A 26,332-nucleotide genomic window follows, 5' to 3' on the forward strand; every position below is an offset into this window, starting at 1 on the left:
AAAAGAGCACAATGTAATGTTTATTTGCAGTCTCCATTATCTCCAATCCAGCGTTCACCACTTTCCATACATGAAGTACCAGAGGTGCATTCTATATGCACTCTGCCTCCATTGAAAAGATTTTAATTTTTATTTATCTAAAGCATTTGATCAAGACTGGCTATTGCTACACAAATATTTACCCAAATCTCTGGCCTCTGTACCAGAAGTGGGAAGAGAAGCACTGAGCGGCCAGCTAAAGAGTTATCAAAAAGCTTCAATTCAAGAACCAGAAATTCCTAAGAAACAACCATGGAAAGAGGAGTGTTGGCTGTAAGATCTTTATTTCTTCCATAAAAGAGGAAGGACTACATCATCTAAGCAGAGAGCTTCCGAATTCTATTAAGCAAGATGGTTCAATCTATATCCACAGTTTTTGGGGGGCAAATACGTCTTGCCCCAAACAGCAACCATAAAGACAAGCTGTTGAAAACTGGTCACATTTTGCACTCCTTTAGAAACCAAAAGGAAGGGGGAAAACAAAACAAACCCCCAACTTACTCACGTGCTAGGGTGGAAGTATAAAAATGTCAATTATTTAAACACAGTACTTCTCCAGAGGAACGTGCTTGCAGAAACAAAAGCAATGCCTGTGCAGTAAGTATCTTTTCAATGTCACTTTAAAAGCTATACAATCCTATCTGGATATGCAAAAGCTAATAATGCCAGAGGATAGAGAAAGCAAGTAGGCAGCCCACCATTCTGTGGCATTAAAAAGTGATTAAATGGAATTCACAAACGGTTTAGTGACATTTCTGATAGACTAATCACATAGCATTGCTCTAAATAGAGAAACAGAGCCATTATCAAAACATTCCCTTTAAAAAACTTGTATCTCGGTGGAGTACTTAATGTATTTATTGTGTGAAGATAATGGCTTCTCACTTTAGATTTAGAAGAACATGGATGAAAAGAGGGCTTCCCACAGCTATATGCGCTAGCAAGAACTAGTATAAAACCCATTCTTTGCTTTAAGTCTCCACGTTTTGGAACAAAGAAAAACTAACTGTTGACCCAGTTTATAAGCTCATCTTAAAATCAGCCTGTACTTTAAAAAAAAGAATTATCTTCTGTTAAACAGCAGAGTGTTCAGCTACAGACACCAACCATTCACTTGAAGCAAAACTTAATTATTTTCTGACAGATTGGTTAAAATTGGCCAGGTAAATCAGAGCTGAAAGCTCAAATACTTTTCAGAAGCCATATACAGCAGGATGCATTGCTTCTCACTATTACCTGTAAGTTCAGTTCCCCCAACCTCCAACCAGACCCTGCCAAAGCATGGTTGTTTCTCATTGTGGCTACTGCATTATCAGGACTTTTTATATAGAGACAAGACAGTGCTAACCAATACAAGTACTTTGCTCATTTTTTAAATTCAGGAAGTTGCCTTCTCCATGGCAGGTGCTCTATTTCAGACAGCCACACTGATGAAGACATCCCTATATGGCAGATGCCAAAAAAAAAAAAAAAAAAAATCAAGCCGACTGGCTCTCAAATCTGTCACAAACACATTCAGGATATTTCTAGCTAAATCCAGTGCATAATTCACAGTCATCTTAGAAAGACTTAACCTTTATTTGCCCATTTATTTCAGTCCACGCTTACCCCCCCCTTTTCTCAGTACACTAGCTGGATCACAAAACAGATTTCTCCACAAACAGTTCAGCCAAGAAGAATCTTTTTGGGCTGGTCATCCACTTTGGAGCTGTATTGTACAATACAGTTGTAAGCAAATTCTGAATTCAAAGCATGAGGTTTTGATATTTGAAAACCACACTAATATTGTATACAGAAACTGGCGTTCAGCAGTATTGCCTTCTCAAACATTTTCAATTGCAAACTCATCTATTTTCACAATCAGAACATTTTTGTCTGAAAAGTTTATTTTAGTTTTCTGAACACTCTAAAGCAACTGTGCTTTTGATGTTACACAAGTGTCCAGATAGGATTAACAAAAATTAAAATGTTCTAAATTACAAATTTAATTCCTGTAAGAGCTTGAGAAAGGAAATAGAACAGAAAAGCATGACATACACACATTGTGAAGAAACCCCAACTTTTCATGCAATGGCAGGCAAGATGTAAAAAGCCACCCAAATTCACACATTTTTACACCGAATCATCAGAAAAGTACTCTGTAGTAAATCTGTACATCCAAATACATTTGGGATCTACACCTAAGTTACATTATTTAATGTTATATACACTTATTACCCCTTGTATAATGTCTAAAGGAAAATCTTCATTCAAACCCAAACAAAAAAAAATGCAAGACTAACTTGGAAAAAAGGAGAATCACTTTAGACATTCAGTTAAAATGTTGGTTTTGTTTTAATCTAGACCTCAAAGTGTTTATTAAAAAACAAACAATCCTCTTCATTTAACATTTTGCTTTCTAACTGTACAGTAAATTGCATTGCAGAGAACACATCCCGTCTTCAGACTGTATTTTCTTTGGATGGATTTAAGATGTAGCTGGATATTACTTTAAAGATAAATAAAGGGAAGTTGGTCCAACTAGAACAATAGCTGATATATTACATGCATATGGGTTTTTTATATATTTTTTAAATTATTTTTTAAACAAATGAGTGTAGGGTATAGTTGATATCGCAAATAAACCAAAAAGCACCTGGAGTCAAAATATAAAACATACCTCCTATCCTGGCAATGGCAGTAAAAATCAGAAGAGTAATCTTTCTGGAACCGCATTTTTACATAATTTAGAAATGTTAAGTACCAGGAAGACTACTAATCAAGTAGTTTTAGCAGCCAAGTTTCCCTCTTTTTATTGAATGGAACAAATGCTTTAAATAAACCGTTTGTCCTCTTCACTGAAGAGAGCTAGTCTATTCATCTTTAATGAGCTAGGTTTTTTGTTTTTTGTTTTTTTTTGGGGAAGATTAGCCACGTACTGTAGTAATGCCTACTGCATATAATCCAAGCATTTGCTGTGAACAGTTGGAGAAAGCAGTCAGTAAGAACCTAGGATCAATGAAATAGATGTTACTTTAAGCCATCCACAAAATGGAGACCCATATAGTGCCCAGTGTTAAAACCCAAATCTCTTCTCGCGCTTTTTGTTGTGCAAGTTCATCCCCATGAAAACAGGAACTGATCCATAGTTCAATTTTCTTATTTCCTTAGTCAATTTTCACATTAGTGTAGATTTTACGAACAAAGGCACTTGTTCCCATGTAACCAATAGCTCCTGCAAAATAAACCAAAAACGTTGAATATGTTAGAGAGCTGATCATCAAAATAAGCCAGCAATATAAAACACCCACACTTAAACAGAAAGTCACATAAAGCATGCCCTCTGCACACAGAAAATTATTTACCTGCAATACTTGTTCTCAAACTCTAATTATCCATGCTCCCAGTGAACGTCTGGCAAGAACTCCCCTAGTCTAGCAATCTAAATCCATTAAGCCATCTTACCAAGAGGCCATGCTCACTTGGCCTCGATAAATATAGCAGCCCCCCTACCGCTGCCAATAACCGGGTCCCTTTTTCTGAACAGAGGGTAAAAAACATACAATCACCCACTCTGCAGGGAAGGTGGATGGGAGGGCGGGTTTTTATTATAAGTTACATGCCTCCTGGATGAGTGTTTTATTGGCAGATGGCTTTTTCCTTCCCACAAGGCACAAATAATAATAGATCCCCATCCCAGGAGTCTTAAACTCCAAGGAGGTCTGTACAAAGAGATTAAACTAGTAGCAGTTAGTAGTTAAAGGAAATTGCAAACTGTGGTTTTCAAATCAGTAAGAGTCATGAGCAGAGTATGCATTGTCACAGCAGTAATAAAAGAACAGGTCACTGAGCTTTTGATAGGGGCAACAGTTTATGCTAAACCCAAAATACTGCAGGACTAAGAACACCTAGAAAAATGAAAGAAATGCACTCGACCAAGACCTCTTCTGAGAAGGAGATTCAGCAACCTACGTGGTCAAACCCAGAACCTCAGGTTTGCCAGGCTCAGTAAATAGGATATCCACAGGGAATACCCCAGTGCTTCTCCTTAATCTCTTCCAAGCAAAAGAAGTGTAAATCAGCCTTGTGGAAGTCAGTTTGGCTAAGTCTCAGGTTAGAAGTGAAGTTGAAAAATCAAGCAAGAATTAGAGACAACTGCTGTCAGACTGCCAAAATAACACATCATAAAATATGGGAAGAAAAGGATAGAGAAGTGAGGGCCTGTAACTCAGTACAGGTAAGAGAAGTCCTAACATCAAACCCTTGGATGCTCAGTAAAGAACAGACTCTAAACAGATATTTTTGCCTCCCTGAAGCAATAAAGAAAAGCCCAGAACAAAGCATGAAACAACATTTTCAGTGTCTGGGATGCACCAGACTTGCCTAAGACGTGTTAAATACAAAAGCCTAACCAGTGCTAAAAAATTTCTGCCAAAACTTCATTTTTCAATAAAAATATAAAGTTTTTTTGCCTTTAGAAATTAAGGCCATACATACCTGCAGCTAGCATTGCTGACCACAGATTTATTCAGAACCTGGAGAGTTCTTTAAATCCTGGGGACTGCTCAGATAATTCATGAGGTCAGCCATTAAACTCACACAGAATTTTGGGTTTTAGACCCCCAAAAGCCCAACATTCATATCTAATGAGGAAATCCGCACAAGGCAAACCTGATGCATCATTCCAATGCTACTGGAGTAGTAAGGAGCCTGTGGAGTCAGTCTCTGCATTGCATAGCACTTCAAGCTGTATAAATACAATGACAACCATTCCACCGGCCAGCAAATGCAGGATTTGTATTGCTAACTTGGACAAAGTAGAACTCCATTAAAACAAATACAGCGCACACGAGATCAGGTTGCTGCTTGCAAGAGTAAGTGTGCTGACGACGCAGCAGAGAGAAGGCCTGGCAGTTCAAGGAGAGGCCAGTACAGCATTCTGACAGACCCAAGCACGGGCTGTGCAGAGGAGGTGACGTGAGCTTAGAGTCATATGGGAGCACAAGCAGTTTTTTCTGTAGCCTGTCAAGAAACTCATCTTCTTGGACAAAATAATGGCACTGGACTCCCTGTTTTAAGAATCATCATGTTTTGCCCATTAAAGCAGACACTGCCAATAGAACCAATGCCCATTTTAGTTGCTGAACTCAGATACATTCCAGAACTTGTCCTTTGAGGGTTTCTCTAGTGATGTGATGCCAGATATAACAGAGATTTGGGAGAACAAAGCACTAATTGTGTTTCATTTGGGATCTAGAGAATGTGTGCATGAGATGGAAGTGAGGGGGAGGAGTAGTTAGCAGTCACATGGACCAAACTCTCAGCCCCATAAACAAATCGTAACCTATTCTGAATCACAGGAGCCTTATCCGTGAAGGCCACTAATGGCCAATACCCAAGGCAGGGGTTAAGCCTCAAGGCTACTTCACAGGCATTGAATAAAACATGGGGCGGAGAGGGGGAAACCCTAGACAATGACGACTAAAGAATATCCTCCTGAAACAAATGCAGGACAGTTGGCTCATTTGAATAAAAAATCCATAGTAAAGGGAATGACTTTATTTATTTATTATAAATATTATCTGATAAGGTGTTTAACTTGGTTATGGCCTATATAGGTTTAGCAGAAATAAACTGCAAGCATACTTCAGCAGAACAAGCAGCTTTTAAATAAAGACAAAAATCCAAATAGTGAGGAATAGCAATCACAAAACAGAAAAAGATTAATTCCCATCTATTACTTTAAACCAATTAACACTGACTACTGTTGTGACTTTGTAAGCACAGAATTTTTTTAAAAAGCCCTTCAATCATACTTACAGTATTTATCTGGATGCTGAAGTGTGGTATTGCAAGAGGCCTTTCTATACTACCTAGCTCCTAAGCCATCCACTGAGTTGGGGAACAAGTTTTATTCTTTTCCATCACTAAGAGGTAAGCACGAGGAGCTCAGAAGATTTGGAAGTTCTCATGGGCTCCCTACTGTCCCGTCCCAGAACTTTGATGCTCTGCAGAGGGCAGCAGACTTTGTGGATCAAAGCATCCCACTGCATGTGGGATCTGAGTTCACTAGGCGTTGTCAGGGGCACTAAAAACAGAGTCGGATGATACAAGCCTACAGAGAGCTCCCCTGTGGCTGCTTTGGACCCTAACTAGCTCGTCTCATATCCAACTGTGTGATACTGAACTCGCCCATTCGCATGAGCATCCAAAGCACAGCTCTACCCACTTTTCACAGGAGACGTACAGTCAGTAGCACGCACACTGCACAATTCTCTAACACAAATGTCTTTGTTAGACCTCAATGGCAGCAAGTTCCCTAGACAAATGCTTTTTGACAGGGGATTTTTTTTTCTTCCCTCCACATGCTGCAAATGGGAGTTCTCAGTAAAAAGGAATCTCACAGCTTCTCTTCCAACACAGTTAAAAAGACAAAAAGAAATCTCAATAGAGCTGTGGAAATAAAGTTTAATGTGTTAAAGTATTTTCTGATTTTGAATAAATTTGGATTTTACTCTAATATTCCATCAAGTAGTGTCCTACCATGACAAGAAAGCATTCGACAATCTTCCTTTTCCATGTTTTAGAAACATTTTAATTACAGGAACTGGTGGGCAAGCTTGGCTTCTGCATCATAGACACTTTAATCAATACCAGCCTGAGCACTTTAAAAAGAAAAGATTAGAGCTGAAAAGTATAAGCCTATTAAAGAAAAAAAATGGCTGCAAGACTACCAGAACAGCAGGGAAGTCTTGTAATGTGCCAAGAACCTGATGAAGCAAGATTAGATTGTATGAGAGAAAAGGGGAACAGGTACTCAGTAGTTAAGAGATGATTTTTCTCCCTTTTTTATAAAGCATTGTAAAATCACCCACCCCCCTATCAAGAAATGTATACTTTACAGAAAGTAAGTTCCTGTAAGACACCAAGTATCTCAAATATCTAACTCAAAGAAATCCTCCCACTAGAGACTATAGGACTATTCATTCACTACTGAGGAGAAAAGTATTAAATAAGGATCACACATAAAAAGCAAATAACATCATAGGAAAGTGCAAAAGAACCAAGTAGCACTTTCTGAAAGTCATAAAGCAAAGGATAAGAATAAAGCTAACAGGTGAACAAGTATATCTGACTTTATCAGATGACGTTTTTTTCTAAACATTTGTCAAAATAGTATCTGAAAAAGCAATGAAATCCAGCTGCACACAGGAGCACTGTGCACTCTCCTCACCTGTGAATATTCCAATACTGATTTCTCAAATGCTATCCTGAAGTGTCAGCCCTTTCTGTTCTTGTCACCCTCATATACACATACCACAAGACACAGATGGTAGCATCATCAGTATTGCGATACCATTGATACCTCAATGGGTGTACCCAGCTTCTTGTCTTGGGGCAACAGTAAAAACTCCGAAACAAAATGCTAGCATGGACTCAATTTATTTTGCAGAATTTCTTGCCAAATATTGAGACTTTCAAGCTTGCACTGAGTATGAAATTCTCTGCACAGTACATAAATTATCTTCCTATCAGAAGATGCAATCCACAGAAATCTCCTATATTAGGTAGGAACCAAGTATAAGCAGAGAACTCTAAGATTCTTTTTAAAGATTGCAAGCTTTTATGAGCAGATCTTGTGGACATACACACTCCACCACCAAAACCAAAGAGCTAAAATCAGAAACATGACAGTCTGAAAAATTCTGATAGAAAACTGTCAATATATTTGAAACTTACCACACATTATTCCCAAAGCTGTGCTAAATACTGCCATATAACCAAAGTAAAATGACGTTTGAAACAGGCCATACATCCTGAAAAAGAAAGATAGGAATTTATGCTAGGTCTTTTCCCCAGTTTTTCTCAATAAACTTATTTGGCAATACAGTAATCTGATATTGAAGCAAGAAAACTACCACTTACTTTGTCTTGAAAAAGTAGTAATAAAAGGAGTACATGTAAACATAAATCGCAGTTGATGCCGCAGAAAGAAAGCTTGTCCATTGCCTGAAAGTAAACACGCATGTCCATCATATATCTAACCAAAAGGCTTCCCAAGCAGATGCACAATGCACTAAAACCTTACCCTGAAAATAAAGCGTACTGGTTCTATAGACTTATTCAAAAAAGTCTACATGTTGTCTGCTGTAAGTGACAAAAGCTTCTATGGCAACAGCTATCACTGATACCAAGTGATGATCCTTCTTCGTATTCCTGTGTGCCTTAACATTTTTTTTTTATACATACTTACAGGCACACACAGATGCACACACACACAGAAAGCTCTTGTACAGAAAGGATCCAAGAACTGCTTTTATTTCCTACAGCTAAAATCTGGACATGGGACACTTTGAAAAGACCCACCGAGACCGAAGAACATCACTTTTCTATAAAACTCTCACGTTCTGGTTAACTATGCAAATAATGCAATACTTACCACCTGTAATCCTCTGCGTTTAGCAGGAAATACGTACAAACAATAGTCACACAAACTGTCACAATGCAGAGGATAACCAGAACCAACATCATAAAGCCATAAACATAGTAGATCTTGTAAGCCCAGAATGAAGTAAAAATGAAATACCTGAAGAGAGTAAACAAAATATGCAGATGATATTGTAATTAACTTAAATGATTATACTTTTTAACTAAATTGGCAAATAGCTGACATACTCACATTTCAATGAAAATTGATCCAAAAGGGAGGATTCCACCTAGGCAAACAATAACAGCTGGTTCCATGAACCTGAAAGATATTAAGATTAGTTTAGGGACATTTTTAATCTTTCATTGATAAACATATTGAGACATATAACCAGATAATTAATATAGCACAGAGAATTATTTAAAAGGCATGCTAACAAGAACATTTCTGTCTCATACCGGCATATTAGAAAGAAGATTCCCCTAAGATGTCATGTGTATGGATAGAAGGAGGAGTTATTCTTGGGGAAAGCTGAAACAAAACATAAGGCTTATGCCTATCACCTACAGGCATAAGGTTAGGCATTAACCAGCCTTCAAGGCTACAGAAAGAATCTCTCTTGCCCAAAAAGGACCTAAGCAATGAAGCCCCACAACATTCACTAGCCTTGAACAAAGGCAGCGGAAACTCAATGCTGTTGATGGCCACAAATACAGCAAAAAGCGCAAAGAAAATTTCACAGGGTAATGGTTACATAATTAGAACCAGGGTTTATTTTTAATGCTATACTGAGTCATGAGCCTTTGGCCAAAAATGAATGCTCAGCTACCTGTAGATGATACTGTCACTTACTAAAGGTGACCTCTGTGTAGTACTTGCAATGACGCTGAGTCTAGCTAGTAACCAGTGATTTGATTTGCAGCTTCTTTTATTATTTATAGGGAGACTTGTCTAAGTTGACGGTGTGCAATTTCATCATCTTCAAGAGAAGTATCTTATTTCTTTCTATCTGTCATGCTGATCCAGAAAAATTCATCAGATTCCCAAGATACAGGTCACAATATAAATCAAATCCTAGCATCTGAGCTGCACAAACTGCCACTAAGAAGAGACTAAGTGTGCTGCACTTCCTGGATATCATGGGCATACACGTTTCAGTGCCCCCTTCACTTTGTCTGTTCCATTCGTCTGAGCAGGGAAAGCAAGAAAAATCTATTAAAAAAATCCTCTGAGGATATTTTCATTTCCATAGCTTGCTGCTTCCATCTCAGAATTAAATTAATAGGAAAAAGTGGCTGCATTCATGATTTTCCAAAAACCCAAGTCTACTTTTTCAGACTAGGCACCCACCCCTTTATATTCACTTCAAAAATAATAAAGGCTTATTCGCAATTCAAAACGTATACCTGGAGTATTTTAGGCTCTGTGCCATCAACAAAAGCGCAGAATTTGGAACAGCATTGCAAGCTTCTCCCCACCATCACCCTGCAAATATGTCTCAGCTTATACATGGAGACCATTAAACAGAACAGTTCTGTCTCCAAGGCATATTCAATCCTAAATCTGCAAGAGGCATTAACTAAATAGGAAAGGTTTAGTTTCAAGATACCTATACAAGAACTGGGTTGGGACCATCCCTTTTACATAAGAGACTGAGAACATTTCAGGCCAAATGTGAATCAGTGATATAGGACTGTAAAATCTGCTACAACTATTAACCATTAACTGCACTTGGTGTTTTTATTCAACAGAAAAATCATATTAAGGAAATGTCAGTAGAGGTGTTCTTCTAGACACAACTCAATTTAAATAAAAAAAGTTATTCTAAACAAACTTTTAATGATCACATCTGAAAAGTCATTTTAAACGTACTGAAGGGAACACATTTAGTTAACATGCATGCTTGTCTTTACCATTTTTTCTCTGGTATGGGACGAGGCACTGCATTGACACGACATGGAAAATTAGGCTGTCCTGACAGATTTCGGCCAAGAATTGTACCAACGAGGTTCAATGGAAGAATGACAAAGAAACAAATACAGCACACTGCCACCTGTAAGCAAAATATAATTTAAAAAAAAACAGGTATAAGAGGACAAAAGAAGATACCAACCCACTCCTAGTCCTTAGTAGTTATTGCTGTAGAATCATACTCCTAGTTACGAAGCATTCATCAATATACATCCATTTTATCAAATGGAAGTATTTATTTCCTGAGAAACTTCCTAATAAACATTATTATGTATATTTTCTTGCATCAATTGAGAGAACAGAACTATTACAGATTTTTCTACTGTTTTCATCTAATCATTATACTCAATACATTGCAAAGAAATGAAATGGAAATCTTCATGGCACTTCATCACAGAAAATTTTGTCAGCTTCTCTTAAACCTTTGCAGAGTATGCTATCCCTGGGAGTTAACATCTGGCAGTTAGGCAGTTGCATACAAAACTACAACTGCTGGGTACAAAATTTTTAATCCAATATAAAAAAGAAACCTAAACAAAAATTGCAAAGCTGTGTCAGAATGCTACCAATCCAAATTTTGGGTTCAATTTTTTCCACTATCCACCAACCAGGTAATTAAGAACACAGACTGCCAGAGACATAAGAGCCTTTTAAAAGCACTGTTGCCTGAGGCTCTATGTGCACCTTGGTGTCTCCTGAGCAAAGAAGCTCTATTCCTCTTTCACCCCATCAGGACGCGAAGTCCATGGCAGCAGATTAATCCAAAACAATGGACAGAGGACTAGGTCTAAGAGCCACACACTGACTTGTTTAAGAGGCAGTTACTCCAGGATAAATAAAGGCTGTTCACCTATGTTATATCTATGGAAATCTACTGCAAGCAGCTAACAAGCAAGAACCACTGGGCTTCAAGAGATGAGAAGCTGCACTACATTAGCTCAATACAAACTTAGCATTAAGTCAATCACATGAGTTTAAGGCAACATCTAACAAAAGTCAGTGGGTTATCCCTCTCTTACTGACTTGCATACCATTACTAGCCTAGGCCAGTTGTGAACGGAAAACGTCGCCTGGGGTTGGATGGAGCAAGCCTTCATGCTCCAGAGAAGGGGTACACCAAACAGGTGGTCAACAACCAGAAGCACTGTCCAGACTGCTTTGTATATCTTTGAGGAGAGGTTATTAAAAAATTATATCATAAGCCACTAGAATATGAAGCTTCAATGGTAAATAAGGAAAAGCTAAGCAGTATTTACATTTGCCAATAATAAAGCAGATTTTACACAAATAATACATGTTTAGTATCTCCCATTTATCTTCCATTACTGGAAAAAACACAGGTAATCGGGCATAGTGTCTTAGATAGGACACTGAGACACTGAGGTTGCCTAAGAATAAATTACAGGAGAAGTATACAGCTAACTCACTTAACAGATGCAGGTTCTGCACTTGAAACTGCTCAGTCTAAAGAATGAGCAGATGAGAATTTTCAGAGAAAAATGTCAAAAAGTATCAGAAATATCAAAGAAGAACATCGTCAGTCCTATACTTCCTAAAATCCTGACCAAAAAGTCCCAGCTTGTTTGAAGTGCAGTGGATAGAAGAAACATTCAAGAATTAAGGCTTGGACAGGATCCAAAGAATTTCCAAGCTGACCATATTGAAACCATTTCCAAGAAGAGCTTGCTCTGCTTCCCGCCTGTGCAAGAACCTCCAGGTGTGTTGGGTGGCCCCTGTCCATGGTGCTCCGTGGCGCTCCGGCAGGTAGGTTTCAAGCCTGGCTGAGGCAGGAAGCTCAGGCACAGGCAGTGTGAAAGGGCATCTATATAGCTCATCCAGCCACAACTGTCTTTTACAGTGCAGTTATCAAGGTGCCTGTAGCTCTGTTTCTTGATCTCGGAAATTACTGCTGACTGGGAATACTGGTAGAAAGTGAATCCACTGCTTTACTGCAGAAAGAAACTGTCCAGGAACAGCCTTGGGTTCCAAGCTCACCTGGAACAAAACTTAGTAGCTTGTAATTGTCCATCTGGCAAAACACATCTACCATAGGGAATTCACATGGAAAGAATATAACCTTGCACAAGGAACCAAGCAAGGAACATCCAGGCCTAATTACTGATTAGCTGGCAAACTCCTAGATGAAAAAGGACAGTCAGAGGCATGTCCTTCTAGTGACACCAACTGCAGAGCTGAATGGCTTCAAATCAGGTGGGCAAGGAGAAGGCTCAACTTGTTCTCGCGGGGCTTGGCAGTTGTGTTGTCCGGGAGACTGACTCAGCAGCGGTTTTGAAACCTAAAATGTTTATCTGCATAAAACAAGCTGAGACAGACCAAGGTTTCTTGAATAATGGCTTCAGTAAGTACTGCCAACCTGTCCCCAGTACGCTTGTAACTGGCATCCATCAGAAAATCTGAGTGCTTGTGGTTTCATTATCAGATCAGTCAAGCCACGATTGATAATGTTGTAACATCTCCCATTCTATTAACCATTTGGCTGAAAAATGAAATTATTTCAGACAGAACAGCTAGCATCTTCAGTGAAATCTAGTAAGCAGTATCAGGTAAAGTCAATGTTTTGTTAAACAATGTCTTAATGCTATGCTATGTTCTGAGGACAGCTGGAATTGAAGTGCATTTTTTCCTTTTTTCCTGGAGCCATTCAGGAGTCTAAAAATTATCTGAGATGATTTTGCAATGCAAAGGATGCAAGCAAGTATGGACCATAGTGCAGGCTCAGGAATGCCTCCCACCTCCACCTGCCTCTGATAAGCTGTCCAAGCTGATAAAGACATGAAGGTTCTGTCTTCTGAGATAACCCCACCCTGGTGACAGCAACCTGCTGGTCTTCTTAGTAGGTTGACCAACACAACCGGTGCTGGTTAGAATTGGCACACACTGTGCTCACCTCAGTAGCATCTTCTTCCTTGCTTTCAACTCACTGCCTGACTCCAAAGTAGTCTACCTACTCAGACTGATGCTTGCTGAAAATTACTTTCTTCATTCTTGGCAGTAATAGTTTTCTCTGGATGTGAGATGACTGGACATAACTGGCTTTTCTAGCTTCTGCCTTTCCTCTGTTCCTCTTAATTTCAGATCTGAGGTGAAGACAGTGCCTCCCTCCCAAACCGTACAGGTAGTGCCTGTTGCCACAGATGGCAAGGGCAGTGATGATGCAGGCTGGGCAATGCCTAAATCTAGAGAGTTTAAATCCAAACTGAAGCAAACACAGGGCACTAGGGTACACAAGTGTCTTAACTGAAAATGAGATGAAGTTATGAGATTTCTGCCTCAAAGGTTTCGGAGAATGAGATTACAATGGCGAAAGCAGCTCAGGCACTTACTGGCCTCCATTTCACCATCACAAATGGTCAGAGGAAACAAAGGCAGGACCAACACACATACGTGCTCTGCCCTCCCACAGAAGCACCTCCCTACAGAGGTTAGTGGTAACATACTAAAAAAACCAAAACCCCAATAATAGCTGTTGCATGACAGGCAGAGGTAAGAAGTTAGGGCTTAGCGAGCCTTTTAAGAGAAGTATTACTGTAACATCAGCCAAGAGAAATTCAGAGAGCAGTTTTAACTACCACTTCAGAAAACACAAATTATACAAACAGGCAAATCTACTACATCTACAAACCAAGTTTTCCATCAAGCAAACAAGCACGTGCTCTCCATAATCCATATTACTGAAGACAAATTATGTGAGTTTTTCTACCAAGCCAGTAGATTAAAACGTACCTATTTCATTTTGACCGTTTCATTTTTGTGGAACAAAATATCTTATTTATACATGAGCATCTGATTTAATTTGCAGGTTTTAGTTGCCATAGAAGAGATCGTCAACCTCATCAAGCCCGCATTCTTTCTAAACCCTTTTTGTTTTGTTTTGATGGAGAAAGAATATTCTACTGCCCTTGACTGAACGTGCAGGACTCAGTTTTCCTTATTTGAAAGGAAACATTGTCAAGAGGGATATAATTTATGTTCTAGTGCCATGTGTTTCATATTTTCTGACAACTGTAGATTAAACTTCATTCAAAGGTGATAATTAAAATTTTTATGAGCATATCTAATATTAAACAGCTGCTGGCAGGCTGTGGTGCCTTGACTGCTTAATGCACAAGGGAGAAAAGCAATAAAAATTAACTGTCAAAGCAGCAGCTTGATCTTTCCTGTCAGCTACCAAAACTGCACTCTTAGTCATGAGACTTTCCCCCCATACAGACGTTACTGAATCTGTACAGTTGAACAGTTTTCTGCACATCATCTGTCCAAACATGACACAGAACATGAAAAGAATAGAAGGCTTTAAAATAAAGTGTTATTAATTTTATTACAACTAAGTTAATCTAGGGTGCTGCTTCGGGTAATAAATTGAACTGTTGAAAATTTAAGCATTAAGCTGTGTCTATTTTCAGCAAAAATGAGGTTTTTGACCAAGGGTTCCACAATCACTTTCAAGCAATCTGAGGAAGCACCCTGCTGAATGCATATGACTAGATTTTTTTCTATTTTTAGCCAGGTGTATTTCCTCATCTGCCTCAAGGCATGAAAATCTTTGGTGCTACCAGGTCCTCCTTTTTCAGTGGCAGCCAATACTCATATCAACTTAAAGCTGTCAGGGACGGCTGCAGCATGGATTGAGCTATCTGTTGGAGGAAACACTTTTTTCTAGTTTAAACAAGGTATAAAAGATGCAAACACTAGGATCTCAATCCCAAGAGAAATTCAGTATGCATAACCTTATTTAATTAAATCATTAAAAATGCATACTGGAAACGTTAGCCACACAGGAACCTACTGCTCAAACAAAACAAAAATGGTACATCTTAAACAGTTTAATAGAAGCTGCATGGATTCTGCAGTCCGAGTATTACATTAGTCACAGTAGCCTTAATGGAAATCTGTAAATTATGCATCACACACAGAACGACGTAAGCACCCACAACTTATGAAATGCCAGAATTAAGATGGTCCCTTCAAATTCAATCATGCTGTACTCTGTAGAAATTCTGCATTACTTAGTAAGTATTTCTGCATAGAACTCTCCTCAAACGTATATGGAGAGGTCACTTCACTTGCCATTATTTAAAATTTTTTTTAATTGCTCCATGCTCCATTTTTTGCATATAATTCAAACACAACAAAATAGAAAGAAGATTGATAAATACACTGAAAAGACTGACAAAAATCAAGGGAAGGTAAGTCAAGGTGTACAACACCTTCAGAAGAACTCTATGTTCACCAGTAACAGGATATAATAAAAAAAAAAAAAAAACAAAACCAAAAAATCAAATTTGGGCTCCAAAAGAACAAAGAATTGAACAGTACCCACTGCATTTCTATAAAGGTGAAGAGATGAGAGAAAAAATCCAAACTTTTATATTTCCTTCATATGCTTAGGGAGTTGGAAGCTTTAAACCATTAAGTTTTAAAAAAGCTCTCATATTCGAATAAAATCTGTCACATTCTTTATTGCATTTTGAAGGGAAAGATATCCCAGGGAAGAGATTAAACCTTTGTTCAGGCTCATGGTGTATTTCACTACAGAAGGTTTGTCACAGTATAGGTAGATGGCTTGCATGTATGTGCAAAAGGGTTAAAGGCAGAGTCCCAAGACTGAAGAATGATTTCAGAAACGAGCTTTGGATCTTCCCAGTCCCTGCCACATCTTCGAGGAAATCCCAGACATCAGGAATGAGATATACAAGGAGAACGAAGCTTTGAAGTTCAAAATAGACTGCCATGACAGTGAGGTGTATGAAGCTCCTGAAGAGCCGAAGCAATTCGAGCATTTCAAGACAAAATGTGGGAAAGCAGATACCAGGTAGATCAAAGATGCAGCAACTATGCGTTAGCTTGGATGTCTTGGCTTTGACACTATCAGCTGCCCTTGCCTACATTCCATAGAAAAATCTGTCTGGAGGGAGAAATTAAGTCACAGAGAGTAGACTACCTACCAGTTCCCTGGCAATGCAAAATGGGCAAAGCACAGGATATCATATTTAAGCATAGTCTCTTAGCAGAGACTCTTTTAGCTCAGAGATTTTTTTTAGCAACTCCGTTTCTGCTTTTTCCAGATTTACAGTAGTCAAGAAGAGGTGGTAATTCTTGCCAGCAATTTAAATCAAGGAGGGTGGTTTCAAGACATGCCAGGGTAAAGGACGTAATTTCTGTGTTCTAGTACATTTAGATGGCAGAGGTTTTATTTCCCCAAGAAAGCTGCAGCAGCAAGTTTGCACTAGAGAATCCTGGAAGCTTCTCTAGATTGAAAACAAAGGTGGAAAGACACAAAGTTATCCTATCCATAAAGCCAGAGGGTTTCCCAGGGACTTCAACTTGAAGCATAACATGGTAATTTCAAACAATTTTAATTTCCTTCTGCAAACCAGCTTCATTAGTTGATCTGAAGTCATTAGACTGTTGCTTATTCTGATGAAGTTTCCGATTCATAACCTGCTCCTACTAAAAGTCTGCTAACTCCACTGAAGTTTTATTGCCACAGTCATAAGGATTCAAACACGTTCATAAAACCTTGAGATCATTAAAATCCCTGTGTATAAAGAGCCCTAACATCCTGATTAAGTGACCCCTGAAGATTTATATTCCCATTTGCTTTTGCATGTACATGTTTCCATGATCTTAAAATACAAATCAGTTGAACAGATTTACAAGACAAACTTCAGCACAGGTGGATTTCCCTTCCCTCAGCATTCCTGACCTCCAAATGGGAATACAAGTGAGAAATGTGATATCATAAATGCCTGCTCAGCAGTAAAACAGAGCCTCTTTCCACATATCAAAGATCAATGTTGTAAACTTTTCTGACAGTATTGTATATGGCTGCTAGCTTAGGAAAGAAAAACCAATACAATATTCCTTTGGGGCACTGACCGACTAATGCAAACATATCCAAAGATAGAATTTTAGTCTAATTTCTTGAAGAAAAAAAAAACAGAAAAATTAAGCAAACAGTTTATAAACATGTTTAGCTTGATATTATATTTAGTGGTTTTATAACAACGAATTCAATGTCAAAAGTTGGTATTTAGGCATGCATTGAAAATACTACTAACGAGGTGACTAGAACCAGTAATGCACGTGTAAAGTAATGACTCCTCCGTCAGCAGAAAATTACTCATTAACAATATGTTACTAAGAAGTATTTTTAGTCACATACTGAATTTGATTATATCTCAAATAATACTATTTATAAGACAGAACTTGTGATACCAAGCTTCATTTTGTGGTAGATTTAAACTAAGAAGAAATCCAAGGCTACTCAAACATCTCTGAATAGACTGAACAATTTAACACATCACAAAAACTGATATGCAAAGAAGGGAGCTATAAAAAAAGGTTAAATCCCAAGATTTGCTACAGATACTGAAAAGAAAACAAGTCTTCATGTATTAAGACTTTTTTTAAGTTAACAGTGCTACTGCATAAAATTAGAAAAAAGCAATTTTATGGTGCATATTTCAAAAAATTCTGCTCTCAAATAATATCCCTTACAAGCTCAAACAGAAATTCTGCCAAAGTGCCAAGTGATTATTTCCTACGTTGTATTCACAGGGTTATTTCAGGTTACTTGAAAGGGCTATGACAACAAACAAAATCCTGACAAAAGCCATGAGAAACAGGAAAAGTCATCATTATTAATGAGAAAGTACTCCAACCAGCATTGTTTTTCAAGTGACATGGTTAATACACAGACACAAGACCATAACGGGACACTAAATACCACTTCACAAAGTGAAAACAGTGATTCGTTTTCGTAAAGCGAGATATCCTCAGGACGTCTCATCTCACATTGCTGGCTATCTTTTATTTTTACTTTTTCTGCTTGACTGCAATGATTTGGAAGTAGCTTTCACTTGGAATCCTTTCGTATTGCATTTTAGCTTATAACCAGTTCACATTGGCCATCCAGAAGAAAATTCAAGTTGCTAACTTCCCATGTTGTTATAACACTAAGCTTGAATACAAAGTAGTACCATTTTAAGCAGAGAGGACTGCTGTTGGCATCCAGCAGCTGTTGCTATTGTGATTAAAAAGAATTATACTTAAAGCACCTTAAAACCCACCCAGAATAAATCTCTAAGTAGGAAGCTAAAGCTATGACTCACAACTGTATTTAGACTAAAAGGTAGTTTTCCTGTGTCTACAGTGGTGTTTAAATTCTCCAGTAAAATGACTCACCATGGTTCCAAAGGGTATAGCTCTTGAAGCATGATAATAGATGGCAATGAAGTTAATGAAGAAGGCAGTTCCACACACCATTGCTGGAATAAGGAAGGCTCCAATGAACATCTGCTTTATCCATCGCCTTCCTGTAAGAAGGGACATTCCAATGGGACTTGGTGAGATACAGTGTATTTCGTTTAAAAAGTTATCAGCAAGCCTCCAGAATTTAGGTGTTTGACGACTTATCCCCCAGAAAAGTGAAAGAATTAAGTAACAACATACTACGTCGATACAGGAGCCAACAGTCAACGAACAGTTTCATCTGACTCCTGGCAACTCACAAGATGCTTCACATTAATCAATTTATTAGGCCAGGTGAAAAGAGAGGAAAAGAGATACAGCGTGAGAACATTTCGGCTGAAGAACAGCATATGCTAACTAAGCTGGCCAAAGAAACCAGGGTATGAAACCTAAGTGTATATGTAAGCTGCAGATTAGTAGAGACAGAGAGAGCAGAGCTGGCCCTGTGCAGAGCCTGCTCACACCCTGAGAGCACATGAGAGCTCAGCGCTGCTCCAAGGACAACTCAGCACTACAGCTGCTTTCAGGCAGCACCTGCTTCGGGCTGTCTTTACCCAACTAAGCTGACTCCATACATTCAGGATGCATCCCTGGTATAAAGCAAAATGCCACAGCATTTAATATACAGCAAAATTGAACTCAGGTATGTTCAACAGCAGAAAAGGTAGAAGGAAAGCAATTTCTAAACCCCAGGCACAAAGCAAACAGTAACATTTGTTAGCAGTTATTACTAAGTTTAGAGATCCCTGAGGAGCTCAAAAAAACCCTCTTGGGCCATACCTTAAGAATTTTCACTGTCTGTATTCCCTTCACTTTCTATGCTCTTAAATACTGCCTATATGTAAATTTAATACACCATACATGAATCTGTAATATTCACTAAATAAAAAAACAGTCAGAAAACTAGCATATGCTTTTCAGGACCATCATATGTATTTTCACCATGGGCCTACATAATCAGCATTTCAGAGTTTGATACACGTTTGATCTGTAGAAAAAAATGCAAATCTGGTTAACTATACAGCACGATACATTTTAGAACAGAAACCCTAGTTTATCTAGATCTGTTTTTCTACAAATCGCTGGGTTTATACACAAGCCACATGAAAGAAACATCTAACCGCCAAACTCAGAGTAGATTAGAGTGCAGTTGAGACTGAATACTAACAAGTATGTCGTGCTAAAAAGATACAAATTTTCTTTTGCGAACTTACCAGAACTATTTTTCCTAAAGCACTATAGAAGATAATAGATCTTGATTACTCTTTTATTGCAGCATAGGGAATGGATGAAGCTAGCGGACTGCAAGGATGTAACTGGTCATAATTCAGAGGCATAGTGGGGAGGCACTTGAAGACAGCCTGTCCAAATCTGTTATGTCAATTTTATTGGGCTTTGGCTCTCTACTGATACTCATTTTGAATTTGCTAAGTATAAAGCAGAGCACATACTGAAAACTAGAATAACCTTCTTTAATAGATGCTATAAACGGTTTTCTCCATCCACAATTAATGGTCTAGTAAGTACTGTATACTCATCCTTTCCGTGTTAGTAAACATAGCCCTCCCAGTACCTATAGAGGAGGGCTATGTAGGAGTCATCTGGAAAAGATGACATGAACTGTTTAACAGCGTGTTACAGAAGAGGGAGAGACTATTATACTCTCTGGATGTCATGAGCCAAACAGTTATATACAAGAGTATAACTAGTAATTCATAAGATACAATTGTTAACAGTTTTTTAGCTCTTATTACTTTTAAATTAACCAAAGACTTCAGCTATCTTTAGTTAGAAAATGCAGCCAATACTGAATAAGAAATAATATGAAAGTTAAATATACTCGAAGTATTTTCTGTTTATTAAGATTTTAATGGATTCCATCTGAATGGCCTAACTCCATTAGGACACTTCTATATTGGTGCAAATCAGAAAATAACAACTTCTCCATTTAACAATGTAATGAAAATGCTGAAACATGAAAACAATTTACCTCCTTGTCTAGCATAAAGGCTTCCTCCAAAATATCCATTCACTGGCGATGTTGCGGCATAAACAAATATAGCTGTACTAAGCATTGATCCTCTCCTACAAGAAGTGATTTTTTCGGTAAATGGAATAGAAAAAACAAACAGTATTAGATCAAAAGATTACAGTAAAATATGTACATTTAGCAGAATCAGTTATTTAATATTTTTAGGTAATATAAAAATTTAAAAGTGTTTAAATTGTAAAATCTGCATAAGAATGAGAACTGTTTGTATCCAAAGCTTCTGGCCAAGTCTAATTCAATCTGGGAAAAAGAGTTCCGACATACTACATTCTTTTCTAACATGCATTTATTTTCGCTGGAGTACAAAATCTCACCTCTGACATTTGGATGTGTGTACCTTGTGTATAAAGAACTGAACCACTTACATGACGTACATTAAGTGTAAGATTCAACTATTGCAGATAAAAGGTACTTTGCTTAATATAAAGGCCAGTATTAACAAAAATATACGAAAATTGTGAATGATGCTTCTGCCATCCCTCAGGAATTAACTTTTAAGATCGAAAATGATCATCTTAGAGAAAATTAGAAGACCTGATTTAGAAACTATAAATACTATAATGAAGTCACAAATCAGCATGAAATAGTCGAATCACAAGAGTTTAGTCATTTTTAAATTATCTCCTCATTAAATGTTGGAGTAGTCATTTTGGCATAATTTTCTGAAATTTTACAGGCAAAGCTAATAATTTTAAATCACAAAAGCCATCTCCAAATACATTTTTAAAAATCATGTCTAAGAATAGCAAGATATAAATGTTATTAATGAATAGAGCTGTTTCCCCATGTCCCTCTGCTACTCTTCGACAGCAAAAAGCAGTAGAAGGTTTTCAGCCAGCTTGCTGCACTTTCTTCAGATTAGTTGTTCTGAGAGATTCCAGATTATTGGCATTTTGGCTTTTAATGAACCATTACTGGATGCCTGGCCTACTCAAAGAAGTAATCTTTAGTACAACTGGCTTCCATGACTCCATGGATTGAAGCAAATATACCTGCTGGTCACACACACTGAAAGGAGTCTTATGCTAATATTTGCTTCTTAGAAAATATAAGCAATAGTTCCATTTTAGAAAATTACTGGTTAGACAGAAACCAATTTTAACACTTCTCCTAACTTAAGCCAATTTAGAAACACATGCAAAACCCCAGAAGACCATGCACAGTCTGAAGCGACACATGTAAATCCAGGCTACCTATAAAATGACAAGCAGATGTTCATCTAAAATTATTAAAATTTCCTATTCTCGAGCTTACTTATGTATTTATGTTTCAAATATTCTAATGGAAAAGCTTCTCAAAACAAAAACCAGTATTAATAAATTAATAGCTGACATGACCAAATTTCACTGAGAGATTTTTAGTTGGCGTCAGCTGCATGATCCCTAAGAGTTTCAGCAAACCTGAAGAACACTGACAGGCAATCATTCTTGTAATTCTGATTTACAGCCTTTTTCACTCACATCACTATTTTCCTAAACATGAGAATTGCCTGCATTAGATTTGGTCAATTGTTCCATTACACACCCAGAATTAAATTCACTTTGAAAGTGATATAAAGGCTTATCGCAATAGAAGATTAAGTACACATATATTTTTAAAAATTACTGTTCTGACACATTTTACAATGACCATTATTAACTTACAGCGTCCCTACAGTGCACAAACATTCTGAAATGGTTTCATTCCCTCCCTTAAAGGGCTGACATGCTGTACAATTAAAAATGTGTATGTAAGTCTATCCAGAAATGTAACCATGGGGCACAAGGGGGGAATAACACCATATGAAAAATTTAAATATGCCAAGATACTAGTACTATGGAGTGGCTTTTTAAACACAACATTAAAGACAGCTGAATTAAAAAACAAGAGTTCTCTCTAGTGGCACATTAGCAGTATTACAACTTGTTAAAATCAATAGTTATGGGTGAAATTCAAGGGAAAATATAACAGAGATTTAAAATTTTAAAACAAAGCACTTGTAAAAAAAAAAAAAAAAAAAACACCAAAAAAAAAACATTCCCCCTAGCATCCAAAATCACAATCACCACAGAAACATATGAAGTCCATCCAGGATACCAAAAACCTCGAACAGATAAAAGCTAAAGGAAGAAAACTAGGTGAACCGCAAGTGGTGTGTAAAATTTAAACTGGAGTACTATTTCTTTGTTTTAAATGAATTCTCTCCAGTCAGGACCACAGCCCACCTATTGCTGGAGGTTTTACATGCAACACAGGCTGAGCAGTATCTGTTCAAAAGAACTTAAGAAATTAAATCTCCATTCCTGAGAAGACTTGTGGACAAGATTACTGCTGACAATGCATTAAGCCAAACAGGACTATTCACAACATGGCACACTCCTACTTCAGTCTTTACAGGACATGGCAGGGAAAACAAGGTAAGAAATATAGTAATATCTTGTCACTCCAGACAAAACCAGGAGTGAAATATGTATGTTTTAACATTTATTTCCCATATAATCTACCCGTGATGCTGCAGAACAAACTAGTTTCATAATAAATCAGGTAAAAAGCAAGCATTAAAAGAGTAAAATTAAAGGAGACCAATTCACATGATAACAGTAAGACAAAGTTTCATTACAACTTAAAAGAGGTCTTCTGAATACTACACCTGATCTAAAGATAAAGACTAAAGACTCTCAAACACTTTTTTCCAGGCCAGGCAGAACATTCATTTTTGTAATTATTTTGTTCATTTAAGCATTTATATGCAGAAGGCATGGCACAATTATACTTACTCTGTGTATAAATCTTCTATCATTGCAACAATAATGACTATAAGAGACACAGCAAAAATTTGACAACCAGAACCAATAAGCGATGAAAATATTAGAGGATGACTGGATGGTCTAAAAACATCTCCATGGACCTGCTTCCACCCATACTCATCACCTAGATCTCTGTCCTATGAACAACAACAAAAAAATTAAGTCTAGTCATGACAATTAATGACAAACATACAAGCTAGGCATAAATTAAAGGTTTGATTTATTAAAGCAACTTTGAGTGCAAGTATGTCTTCTCTCCTGAATGCATCAAATTTAGAAGAAAAGTTTACTTTTCAGATGCTTATGAAGACAACAAAAATTACTATCTGAATGTATAATGCAGTAAAATCTATCAGATTCCCTCCCTGTCCCTAAAATCCTCTGAATTGCTTAGGAGCATACACAGGCTTCTATCACACACTCAGAATAGACCTTGTTTAACCTAAGTGTGGATATGAACATTAACACAGTGACTACAGACAGAATTCTGGGTTGCAACCTAGGAGCATGTTATAAAGAAAACCAGTAACACTTTCAAGTCACACATAAGGCAGTTTTCTGTCTGATTGAAGAAAACCATTCAGAGCTGCTAACACAATGAATGTATGAAGAGAAAACAATAAGCCTTAAAAAAAGAGATTTAAAAAAGCGTGAATGCAGATCTTACCATGTCATCCATTTCTTCCTCCTTGCTGTATCTTGCATAATCTTTTCGCAAAGTTCTCATTAGTATCATAGACACTAGGCCAACCAGAAAGATCACCATCATAAAAGAATTGAAAATTGAAAACCAGTGAATCTACAAAAAGAAAACACATCCCTAAAGTTTAGAACTGTAAATGTGTTTCAAATTTGTTCCAATAAGGATAAATCGTTGCCTAGCAGGACAGCTTGTCAGCACTAGCTAAGTAACAACAAACCCATATTGTAACTAACAATACATTCGTAGAAAGTCCCACTAAAACTGGCCTGGGAAACACCATGCACAAAGCTTTTCAACAGCCAGGCTTGCTCATGACGAAGTTATCACAGCTTAGTTAAGCACCAGCAAAGTTTGAACAACTGGCTGTCCCTTGGTAAAGACAAGGCAACACGATGTACTGCTGCCTTCCTGGAGAAGAGATTTAAGTAGTAAAAGAGACATTCAGAGTCAAAAAGCCAAAGGAACCATTGCTTTGCACAGGACCAAAATGTGCAGCAGCATTATTTTGCCTCTGACAAGCACATCTTCTGGTTTTCACTGAGCTCCAAACAGAATCCAAAACCTCTAATTTCAGAAAGTAGTATAGCTCATTATACTACCCTTAAGGAGATTACAACCACAGGTTTAAACCATCACAACTGATATTGCCAACTGGTTTAGGCTAATGCTTTTTGCTTTGCATTTACTTCAGTAAAAAGCATACATATGATGACCAATTGCAATTTTTCAGCTTACAAGTTGTACAGTTGTGTCCCTGAAACTTCATTGCTTCTGATCGTGTGAATACATTTTCTTGAACTGCCTCGTATTTGCTGCAGGCTTGAAGCTTGCCTGCACATTTACCGAAGCACTCTAAAAAACCGGAGCCATCCTATTTGAGCAACACAACTATCACTTAAAACCTACAGTCCTAGACCTGCCTGTTTCATTGTCCCAGAACATCTGGGACATGCAAAAATTCAAAGACGTCATCCAAAAATTCCATGACATCTTCTGAACTAAAGCAACCATTTCAAAGGGATATTTTGTAAGGTTGTCTTAGAACAATACATACTCTGTGCTGAAAGAAAGATGGGTCAAGATACTTGTCAAATCGGTCTTCAAACTTCACATCTGATTTCTTCCATTTCACCTAAAGAGAGAAAAATTTACACTTGAAAAGCTCATTATAATATGTTCAGCTATACTCACATGGAGAAACCCAAAACACTTTTTAGAAGTCATCCACTTCAGATGTTTTCTTCGATATGAATCTAGGCTTTGGCAAAAACAATGGACTGATGATCTTAAAGATTGATATCTACAGGTCAGACATAGAATGAACATCAGCCACCTTGCCTCATGGATCTAACCTTGTCTACGCTTATGTTTAAGAACAAGGAAGAATCAGTCTTGCACTGCCTCAGCTCTCACTGTCTCTGTGGTACTCTGTGATCACGTGATACCGTGATAACCAAAGACGCGAACTTCTAGTTGTCAAATACAACAAACCATTTTCATGATTATATTCATATCATAAAGATACTCATACTGACGGTGCCAAAACCCAATCCATCAAATGACCCTATTTTTCAGTTTTGTCAAACGAATAGTTCAAAGATGATGTTGTTTTCCCCACAGCAGATAGTCATAAAATGGTGAGGCAATACTTTTGAAAAATCGTCCCAGATTTGCCCAAGATTTCAGAACAAAGGTTAGAGAAAGAAAGCATGTTTAAATATGTTCAAGAATGACGTGCTAGAAAGCAGCGGAATTTTTCCAAAGATTTTTTTTTGCTGACAGCACACTCCCTTTTCTCAACATTTCCATGTGCTGCATTGTAGGAAAAAAGGCTTGTGGAGAACGTTACCAGTGTTCATTGAGCGATGACAACACCGTCTACTTCTGCTCCCCCAACAGCAGCTGAGATCTGTTTTGCTGCCATGCCCTGAGACTGGTAGTCAGTGAAATCATCTGTATCTAAATTCTCTGAATATAGTGCCCAAGAAAAAAGATGCGGCCTAGCAGAAGTGAGGGAAATCACAAGATATAAAAGCAGATTTAAAACAGATGCCAATAGGAAAGAAAAGGGCATAAACCGAGATGCAAGCTGGCTGGAAGGG

The 26,332-nt window shown here is 37.7% G+C and overlaps 1 protein-coding gene across 3 annotated transcripts in view; it reads right to left on the reverse strand.

The window, feature by feature from the left end:
• TM9SF3 (transmembrane 9 superfamily member 3) overlaps nucleotides 1-26,332 on the reverse strand; it is a 51,964-nt gene continuing 25,632 nt past the window's right edge. For 2 of the 3 annotated variants that reach the window (XM_075154499.1, XM_075154501.1), the window contains exons 5-15: nucleotides 25,285-25,362; nucleotides 24,195-24,326; nucleotides 23,498-23,664; nucleotides 20,682-20,776; nucleotides 18,626-18,756; nucleotides 10,360-10,499; nucleotides 8,699-8,767; nucleotides 8,459-8,605; nucleotides 7,945-8,028; nucleotides 7,759-7,835; nucleotides 1-3,253 (exon numbers count right to left, since the gene is read on the reverse strand). In XM_075154499.1, coding sequence (XP_075010600.1) covers nucleotides 3,186-3,253; nucleotides 7,759-7,835; nucleotides 7,945-8,028; nucleotides 8,459-8,605; nucleotides 8,699-8,767; nucleotides 10,360-10,499; nucleotides 18,626-18,756; nucleotides 20,682-20,776; nucleotides 23,498-23,664; nucleotides 24,195-24,326; nucleotides 25,285-25,362 — 1,188 coding nt within the window. In that variant the 3' untranslated portion in view covers nucleotides 1-3,185. The remainder of the gene's footprint in view (nucleotides 3,254-7,758; nucleotides 7,836-7,944; nucleotides 8,029-8,458; nucleotides 8,606-8,698; nucleotides 8,768-10,359; nucleotides 10,500-18,625; nucleotides 18,757-20,681; nucleotides 20,777-23,497; nucleotides 23,665-24,194; nucleotides 24,327-25,284; nucleotides 25,363-26,332) is intronic. The other variant, XM_075154500.1, reaches the window with a different exon arrangement.

The sequence above is a fragment of the Calonectris borealis genome, chromosome 7 (genome assembly GCF_964195595.1).
Source record: "Calonectris borealis chromosome 7, bCalBor7.hap1.2, whole genome shotgun sequence".
NCBI classification, from domain to species: domain Eukaryota; kingdom Metazoa; phylum Chordata; class Aves; order Procellariiformes; family Procellariidae; genus Calonectris; species Calonectris borealis.